Source organism: Hibiscus syriacus, unplaced genomic scaffold (genome assembly GCF_006381635.1).
Source record: "Hibiscus syriacus cultivar Baekdansim isolate YM2019G1 unplaced genomic scaffold, ASM638163v2 tig00012104_pilon, whole genome shotgun sequence".
NCBI lineage: Eukaryota > Viridiplantae > Streptophyta > Magnoliopsida > Malvales > Malvaceae > Hibiscus > Hibiscus syriacus.
Window position 1 is genome coordinate 38,517 of NW_024062265.1, and position 10,279 is coordinate 48,795.

Below are 10,279 nucleotides of genomic sequence, written 5' to 3' on the forward strand. Positions count from 1 at the left end.
TTTAGATTTAAAAAAGATTATTGAGTGACACATGTCACGTTCAAATTTTTAAAAAAATTAAAATAGTATTTAAATAAATATGTTTTTTTAAAATCTAGATATAACATGTGTCACTTAATGATTTTTTAATAATATACACATAAAATATAATGGATAAAATTTTATGCACATATTTTTAACGAAAATTTTTTTATACCCAAAAAGTTAATTTTGACTTTAATTTACATACTTATTTTTATATTAAGCCTTATTATATTACTTATTAAATGTTTTCTTTATTCATGAAGACGACAGTTTTCCCATGAATGAATAAATAAATAAAGTAATCTCCCCCCGAAAAGTAAAATAATAAAAAAAAGTGGGACGGTGGTAGGTAGGGCTAAGAATCCACGTAACTTTCTAATGTTTGGCTTTTAATTTGTTTTATTTTTTAAAAAGAGAGGTTATTTTAAAAATGGATATATGTCGCTTTCCAATGTTTAAAACAGGGTAAATTATAATTTTTATCACTCCATTTTAACCTCATTTATGTTTTGGTCACTAAATAAGAGGGGAAAAGTTTTCCTCTGATTTTTGGTGGATATATGACGATCAAAACCTCCATTTGAAGACCTTAATGGCGGAGAGACCTCTCTTGAGACAGGGAACAATATATGTTTGTTCGGGCTCCATCCAACATTGGACAATGAAAATCGGAGAACAAGAACATGAAACGTTCAATATAATAGTGGATCCAGGAATATTTTTCAGGGTGAGCACATATGTATTAATAATAATAAAAATTCGTATGGGACAAATAGAAATAAAATTACAGGATAAACACTTTTAGTAAAATGAACAACTAATATAAAAAAATTTGAATTCAAGGGTGTGCATAATAAAATTTTAGGATTGACACATTTAGTAAAGTGAACAATTAATATAAAGAAATTCAAATTTCTAGACGGATCCTCCAGTGAGTCAGTGCTAGATTTATGGGGTTTAGGTTGATTTTCAGCCAAACGGCCACCATATTTGCCTTCAAGAGCAATGGAAAACTTGGAACTCATCAATCATGTAGGTGGTGGCCAACGCGATGGTCACTCGCGATTAGTAGTAAAATCTGGGTTGAATGATTAGTGCACTTTATAAATGTTCCGCAGTCATGGCAATCGTTAGTAATTAGTTGAATTACTCTTTATTGCTATCAAAATTTTCTCATTCCTACCTACGGGATTGGTTCGAATGCTATTAGGTTATTTGGCATAATTATGATTAATGTTTAAACTATTATTTGTTTATAATTTTTGTTATACTATCTCTGTAGGAAAATGCCTCAGCAGATTAAGGCACCCCAGCAGGTCCCTTCATTTGAGTATGAGCTTTTAGAAGGAGACCCTGACCAACTTAGGATAGTCGTGGCCACACCATCTCAGGCTGCACCATGGATTAACCCTTTGTCGCTGAAACTTAAGCATAGGATCGGTTGAGGCCCTTTCGGTGATGTTTGGCTGGCTACTCATCATCAGTCCGGTTTCGATTTTCAAGAGTACCATGAAGTTGCCGTTAAGATGTTGCATCCATTGAAGGAGGAGCATATGCAAAATTTCATTGATAAGTTTGAAAAGTTATTCTTGAAGTGTAGAGAGCTCCATGGTGTTTGCTGGTTGCATGGTATCTCTGTTCTAAATGAAAAGGTGCACCGTGCCGTACTTTTCAATGCCTTTTTCTACTTATGTATCGTATATGTATGTATGTATGTATGATTGTATGTATGCTCTAACTCAACATAGATGTCCTATGTCTTTGGTACCCTCATGGCACAGTTCCTTGAGAGTGTAAAGTGTTAAATTTCTAGTCTAGGGTTCGACTTGGATTTTCCTTTTGGACGGTGAAATTGAAAGTTCGATCTAAATAGATAGTATTTGATCACAAGATTGATTTGTTTTTACGCAATTTTACAGATTTGCATTGCTATGGGGTTTTATGAAGGATCTTTGGGTGATCAAATGGCTCAGTCAAAAGGTGGCAATCTCTCATTGCCTGATACGTTAAGGTGATAAGTTATATGTTTTCTTCTTTGTGAAGCGTAAGGTGATTTTAGTTGAATCCTTGGAGATCTTTTGAGAAACTCGCTGATATTTACAGGTACGGGATCCAGTTAGCAAGAGGGCTCATGCAGTTGCAGTCAATAGGGTTGTTGGTTCTCAACCTAAAGCCTTCCAATTTCCTTATAAGCGATCGTGATCAACTAGTTCTTGGGGATTTCGGAATCGCGTATCTACTTCTCGGGGTTCCGTTCTCCGACTCTGATATTTCTCTTAGGCTTGGAACTCCTAACTACATGGCTCCAGAACAGTGGGACCCTGAAGTGAGAGGTCCTTTATCCTTGGAGACCGACGTTTGGGGATTCGGGTGTAGCATAGTGGAGATGTTGACTGGTGTTCAGCCATGGTTTGAGAAATAAATTGAAGAAATTTACCATTCGGTTGTGATTAAGAAAGAAAAACCAGAGATACCGAGTGGCTTGCCTCCAGCAGTTGAGAATGTTATTAATGGTTGCTTCGAGTACGATCTCAGAAATAGACCGTTACTTTCAGACATTTTACATGCCTTCGAAAGGTGGTTACTTTTTCCTTTCTTTCTACCCTTGGCTTCTTATACTTCATTTCATTCGATGCATGTTGCTTTCTCTTTAGAGACGTAGGTGTTTGTGTTTGTGTTTGTTAAATGGTTTCCATGCATTCCCCGTTTCGTAACGACCCGATTGTCTTGCTGTAGTTTTACCGTATTTGTGTTTGATTGCATCAATGGGTACTTTGAATGTACTTGCAGCTCACAAAACGCTATTCATGGTGATGGGGGATGGATTGGCAGTGGAAGCCGACCGTTAAAAGAAAAATCAATTATTAGCGGTTACACCTCTTGGTATCTCTCCAAGGATCGTCTTCAAGTGGGCGATACGGTTCGGTCAAGAACCCCTTTGAATGCCCGCAGACCCCAAACCGTGGATGTTCGTGAAGGAACTGTTGTTGGTTTAGATGGTGACGCTGATAAGAATACCTTTGTTCTGGTGAAAGTTCCCGGAATGCATAATGCTCTCCGAGTTCAGGAGTCGACACTCGAGAGGGTCACATCTGGCTTGGCAGCGGGCGACTGGGTGCGCTTGAAACAGGAAACCAACACTCATTCTCCCATGGGAAATCTACATTTGGTGCGGCGTGATGGGACCGTGACAGCGGGATTCATAGGATTAGAGAAACTTTGGACAGACAAATCACACCAGCTTGAAATGGCTAAACCATATTACACCGGTCAGTACGTGAGGCTTAAGGCAACCGTGCTTTCTCCCAGGTTGGAATGGCCACGGAAGAGAGGAGGAGCATGGTCTAGCGGAAGAATTTCCGAGATACTTCCAAACGGCTGCCTTGTCGTAGAGTTTCCAGGTATATTTGTTTTCGGAAATGAACCCAACAAGCTTTTGGCCGACCCCGCCGAAGTAGAACCGGTGTCTTTCGATACTTGTCCCGGCATAACCGAGAAGTACCAACATCTCGAGGATTTCTATTGGACTTTTAGGCCACTAGCAATTGCCTTTGGTTTTATTAACAGCCATTAAACTCACCATAACGGTCGGTCGCGGTATAAACGCGATACTGAAGAAAAACCGGCCAAATAGCAAGGATGGTGCTGGCCGGAACCCGGGTTGGAGGAGGATGATATTAGATGGTGGTTCCACCAAGTAAATTAGGACATAGCTTTGCGCTAAGGTGAAGAAAGGAAAGCATAAATAAGGTTGTGAATAAGTGTGTAAATATTTATGTACTGAATTTGAATATCTTTGGCTGCTTCATATTATTATAAAGCATTCTCCATGGCCAACTCTGCTCTAAGCTTTCTCTGCTTAACATTTATCCTTTGCTTTAACTATTTAATTTTACAATCAAGATTAAAATAATTTTGGGTCTATTAATAAATAGTAAATTATATAAAATTAAAATAGAAAAAATAAATATTAGATTTTTAGTAGAGTCAACGTAAAGGGACTAGAATCAGAATTAGACCTATTATTACCTCAGATCACGTTAACGTTATAAAAAATCTTCGCCAACTTCGCAGCTCTGAGAATCTTACAACACGCGCCAGTCATCCCATTCTAAAAATGAGAATGGGTAAACTACGCATTTAATATTAGGTTTAATTCGTTTAAATATTTAAATATTTTATTTTTTAAAAATTATATTTAACGTTTAATTTTTATTTTATTTTAATATTTTACCGTTAAAAGTTTAACACGTTTAGCATTTAAATTATTAATTTCGATCCATTTTAGTATTAAAACTTTTAAGCTTTTTAAAATTTTATAGTTAAATTTTGAACAATATACTAAAATGAAACAAAAAAATAAAATTTATAACAATAAGTACTATAATAAAACAAAATTTAAACTGTATAATTTTTTTTTAAAAAACTAAAAATTTACCTATTAAAACGGATCCTAATTGATAATAGTTTAGGTATTAAAAGTGTAATTTATCCAAAAAACTAAAAAGATGAGAAACAAAATACGCCGCCGTTTTACAGCATTTTGCTTTCTTCTCGACGAGTTCACCACCTCTATAAAATTGGAAACACGTATCACCAAAAACCTAAGCCTGAAATTAGAATTCATCATTTTTCTCGTCGACCAAACAGAAAATTTCAGTCCTAAAAACTCGATTTTTTTCTTAGTTTTCTTAATTAAAGTAGAAAGTAAAGAGAGGGGGGGATTGAGGTCGATAGTGAGCTTCTTTTATTTGATTTAGCAAAGGATGTCTGCGGCAGTGTGCGGCAGCAAGAGATCATTCTTCGAGGATATCCCGTCACCGCCACCGGCTTCTTCCTCTAAGAAGATCCGGCGCTGCTCGCCGTCATCTCCTTCTTCTGTTCACCCGCTATCTGCCCTGAATCACCTCCAAGCTCTCTTCCCTCACATGGACCTCGAGGTATTTCGCCCATTTTATTAATTTTGTATTTATATTCGTCAATTAAGATGCGTTGTAAAAATCTTGATTTGTTTTCGGATGTAATTGCTTGTTGATGAAAGATTAAATTCTAAACTTTGATGCTGGAAAAGAAGGTAATTTGCTTCATTTGATTTTTTGGTAAAAGTCTAACAATTGCAACTGTGTGGATATAAGCCATGAGGGGTTGCAACTGTATTCCGGTCTTATTTTTGCAAGTTCCGGGTTATACTGGATCTTATAGTTGATTACTTGTTTGATTATGTTTAATCGATTCTTTGTTGAGGGTTCACTTCATCTGTTGTGCTCTGTTAATAATTAGCAATTATTCCTTTCAGCTTCTGGAGAAAGCGCTACTAGAATGTGGAAATGATATAGACTGTGCCGTCAAGATGCTGCAGGAACTTTGCTTAGGAGCGCCAGAGGTTAGAGGGGGGAAGACCCAGTGTCCTGTTGAGGAATTGGGCACAACTGCTGAGCAGGGTATATGCCTAACTCTTGAAATTGCGATTCATTTAAATTTAGCATTGCCAGCAGAGTTTCTGATCGACCTGTAATATCACCATTTGCTTAATTCTATTGGAATTTTTTGCTTACAGTTTTATTGTTGATTTGCGGTTGATGTTGCATAATAGTTTCTATGATGAACCGGAAATGTTTCAGTACCAACCCATGAATTGCACGATTCTATTGCTATCTACCTTCGTTTCGAGACTAGTAGTTTTTACTTTTTAGAATATTCTACATGCATAATGGTTAAATTTATATTCAGAATAAGGGAATAAAACATATAGGCTTACTTGGAGTCTGCAAACTGTGAGATTATGCAAGTGCTTTAAAATCATCCTTTTGCTACTAGTTATCATTGATTTGTTCAACTGTCATCAGAATGGATACATTAATTAGAATGAATTAACGAATCTTCTTTCTAGACACCCTATGTTGTATCTCCTAAACCATAGCTATATGCTTCCAATATTTTATTTTGGTTATAATCAGTTTCAGTAAAAAAAAAATTCTGTAGCTTTTACTTCATTGAAGACTGCTACCTGAACATTAATTATTCTATGTCGAATTGTTGTGCTGTAATATACCATCTACTTTAAGCCGGGAAGTTCTCACTTTGTAAGGGAATCTCGCATCTTCGTTGGAATTGCAGGTATATCGACTAATGATGGAGAAGCTGCTGCTGCTGTGACAGTTCAGAATCCACCCGCCTCTGAAAATCTGCCTGTTGATGGTGCTGCATGGGTAGACTTGTTTGTGAGGGAGATGAAGAGTGCTACAAGTATGGAAGATGCCAAAGCCCGTGCCTCTAGATTGCTGGCTGTTTTGGAGAATTCCATAAGTAAACGTGCTGCTGTAGAGACAGTACAAAGTTTTCACAAGGTCTTATCTCTTAACCATCTTTGCATCTCTACCTATCATGCTTTTTCTGGACTCGCCAGGAGTCTTGCAGAACGTATGAAGCTAATTTTAGTTGAAATGCTATATGGACACTCACGTTAGTTGTTGACATGAACATGCTTTAGCTTAATAGGGATCGATATGTTCTGCAATGAAACACGTCTGTTTGTGAAGCTAGGGTCAGCCTGCCTTTATATCAATTTTTAGTTGAATTGAACATGCTAATATCAGACACATACCTGTATCAGTATCAAAAGCTCACTTGAGGTCAATTATCAGGAAAATACCATGTTAAAGGAACAGATTGAAGCATTGATTCAAGAAAATACAGTCCTCAAACGTGCCGTGGCTATCCAACACGAACGACAAAAGGAGTATCAAGATAAAAACCAAGAGCTGCAACATTTGAAGCAATTGGTTTCTCAGTATCAGGAGCAGCTGCGAACTTTAGAGGTTGGAATCAAAATCTCTCGAAGTTCTTGATTTAGTTTTAGTCGATAAAATATTTGCCTATAACATATAAAGAAAAAGAATATCATCAGCATGTCATGTGCTTATGCCATACAGACTTATCAAACTCATTTTCGTATTTTGTTTGTATTACTGAACAGGTAAATAACTACGCATTGCTAATGCATTTGAAACAAGCACACCCGAGCAACTCGGTCCCAGGGCATTTCAACCCAGATATCTTCTAAAGGTAAAAGATGGAGCGTAGGGATGGAATGGTTTAAAGCTTTTGTAAGTTTCAGCATATAGTTTATAGCGCAAAGATACTTCTTAATCAGTTTGCTTTTGCTGATATGCTTTCTAAAGAATCGTGGTGCTTGGTAATAAGGTGTGTTGATTTAGAACCTCCTCACGGTTTGTTGAAGGAATCAATTGAGTTTTCATGCTATATACTAAGACCGCTTTTAATTGTTTACAGTTCGGGTTATTGATTTCTATGCTATCCATCACCATTTTCGTAACGAACATAGCCGGATATCCAAATTTTCTCTTCTAACAAATCGATGTCTTTTTCCGACCTAGCATGAAGTTTCAGAATTCTTCAACTTCCATTTTCAAGCACGACGATTTTCAGGAGTTGCGAAAGGCTGTGGTCCTCATTGACTTTGCCGTTAGGATTTTCAAAGCAGAAGTTTTTAGGTCGATTGAGTGCAAGCTTGACGCTGTCGTCGTCGTTGAATACACCAAAAGGATTAATGAAATTGAAAATTAATGAAATTTTTTAGTGGGATGAGACATTAGGTCCCTTAAGCAAGGTCAGAGGTTCGAATACCGGCGTTTGTGAATGTAGCAAACTGGGTTGGGATGGTCGTCCTCGTCTCTGTAATATCCGATCTAGATTAGTCGGTTAATAAATCGGATACCAGTAATCAATTAAAAAAAATGAAACGTTGAGAATGTCTTGCTATATGTTAAATAAATGAAGATTTTCTTTAAAAATATATCACAATAATTTTTAATGATTTAATAAATTTACGTCAGATTCTATCATTAAAATTAATAAATCGATTACGAAAAAAGAAGGCTATAAATAAAAGAGCTGATTATAAAATTGATTGTAGTTCAAATACAAGAGTTATTTCACCCTAAGTTACATGCTTCATGTAAAATTAAAAATAAATTATGTCACATTGAAGAATTGATTATTATTTAGCATCTAATCCGAAACTTTCACCAAAACCTAATTTCCTTTTTTTAGATGTGTGGGTGGTTGCTTTTCTTTTCCGTCTTTGTTGATCAGTAACGACATTAACTTTGATATTAGTTGTTGAGCATTGGTATTTTTTATTGTCGTTTTATTTTCTTATATTTTTTTATTTTCAATATGTATGATACGTTTTTTTCTGTCTTTTGGTAAATTTTTCAGTCGCTTGACTGTTATTTTCCTTTATCTTTTTCTGATAGTTGATTCGACATTGTCACGACGGATCGAGATGGCGCTTATCTGTTATTTTGTTCATCTTTTATGCTTTGAGCCCTCATATTGGATTTAGATACCCGATTTGCATTCGTGGATAGATTTTCAAGTCGCTCAAGTCTGACTTGCGACTTATCGGTGGTCTTTTAGTAGCTTGATTCATTTTTTTGATTTGTTTGTCAATGCGATCAGATCTGTTTGTACTATCTTTGTTCGTGTTTCTTGGTTAGTTTTTTAATCATTCCTTGTATGGTTTTTATGTGATCTTAAGTGACTAGTTTTTGTGTCAATAATTATAAAAAATTATCTTAATTGTGTATTTAATTTAGGATTATAATTGTAAATCTTCATTCTAGTTCGGGATATTTTAAATCATTTTATTTTAATAAATAAAAGCTATACAACTACATTTCAAAACCAGCACCAGTGGTCTAGTGGTAGAATAGTACCTTGCCAGTGCTACGGTATAATAGACCTGGGTTCAATTCCCGGCTGGTGCATCTCTTGGGCTGTGTCAACAGCTGCGTTAGTTCGAAGTCTAGGGTACTTCCAAATCGTCTGATACCTTGACGATCCCAGTCAGCGCTTCCGAGCCTCAATTTTTTCAACTGTTTTTTTTATGATGATGATGTACAGCTTCATGAAAAAGCAAATCGGTGCAACTTTTCTGCCCCAATTTTATCAAAACACTCCAAGTCTTTCCCAAAGATTCAATCCTTAATGGCTTCTTCATCGCTTACCCATTTCCCCCCATCATCTCGCTGGTAGAAACCTGCAAATCCACGGACCAAATCAAACGAAATCCACTGCCGAATCATAACATTAGGCCCAACTAAAACACCCATTTTCCCATAGCAAAGTTATTTCCTCTTGCCGTATGAGTAAATCGGGTGTCATGGGCCATGTACTCAAGGCGTTCGATCAAATTCCTCAACCGAAGAGCCTGTTCCTTTGGAATACAATGATCGGAGGCTACTCTAGGACTTATTGTCCAAAACATGAAGCCTGCAATGTAGACCGACTGGCTTATCAGTTTGACATGTACCAGGAACTATGGAACATGAATACGCAGATACGTCCATCCTAAAATTCGAATTTTCTTTGATCAATTATTTATTTTACTCATGGAATTCATCTTGAAAATTTTCATGCACAGTCTAAAATCTGAATTTTCTTTGATTAGTTATTTATTTTAAGTATAGCGTTCATCTTGAAATTTTATTTATACCCGTTTTATTTAAAAAAATTATGTTATTAAGGTCCGTCTGTTCACCTTAAAAATATTTCTGAATTTATTCCTCATTCAGTCTACTATTAGAATTTTCAGAAAACGATAATATGACTGTAAGAGTACCATAAAAACAAACACATTATTTTAGAACATATGCATGAATCACGATGTCGGCTCCTGTATGCGTGCTATGTAATGATTGAGATAAAGATATATATTCGACCCTAATCTCGTGATTTTGTAGTTTTGAGGCGTTACTTCCTATGACAAGTAACAACAACTCGAACTACAATAAATGTTTATTGTAGTATATGAATTTATTTTTAGGATAAAGTACATAAATAGTACTCGATTATAAGATATTGTTTTATTAATTTCTTCGATTATTAAAAGTTATAAAATGATCATCCGACTATATATTGTTACTTTATTGAGTCCCCGACTATTAAAAGTTGCCGAATGATCACCTCACTATTTATTATGTTCCAAACTCATCATTTTTTCGTTGAAAATATAATGATATTATGAGTTGAACATTAACTTGTTGATTGTAATAGGATAAAATCTGATCACATAATCTCAAACGACTATCATACATGTCAACATCCAGCTTAGATAGCCACCAAATTTTTTTTAAGGAATGGATTAGTTTGGAACATAATAATAGTCGGATGATCATTTTGTAACTTTTAATAGTTGAGGAGCTTAACAAAGCAACAATTTATAGTTGGA

The 10,279-nt window shown here is 35.8% G+C and overlaps 1 protein-coding gene and 1 pseudogene across 1 annotated transcript; both read left to right on the forward strand.

Annotated features, from left to right (window-relative positions):
- The first annotated feature begins 1,281 nt into the window (after nucleotides 1–1,281).
- LOC120205047 lies at nucleotides 1,282–3,725 on the forward strand (annotated as a pseudogene).
- A 907-nt stretch (nucleotides 3,726–4,632) lies between these two features.
- On the forward strand, nucleotides 4,633–7,289 carry LOC120205078. The gene is made up of 5 exons (XM_039205015.1): nucleotides 4,633–4,964; nucleotides 5,321–5,465; nucleotides 6,142–6,371; nucleotides 6,669–6,842; nucleotides 7,001–7,289. The coding sequence occupies exons 1-5, from the start codon at nucleotides 4,791–4,793 to the stop codon at nucleotides 7,085–7,087; spliced, it is 810 nt and encodes a 269-aa protein (XP_039060946.1). The 5' UTR covers nucleotides 4,633–4,790; the 3' UTR covers nucleotides 7,088–7,289.
- Nucleotides 7,290–10,279: the final 2,990 nt, after the last annotated feature.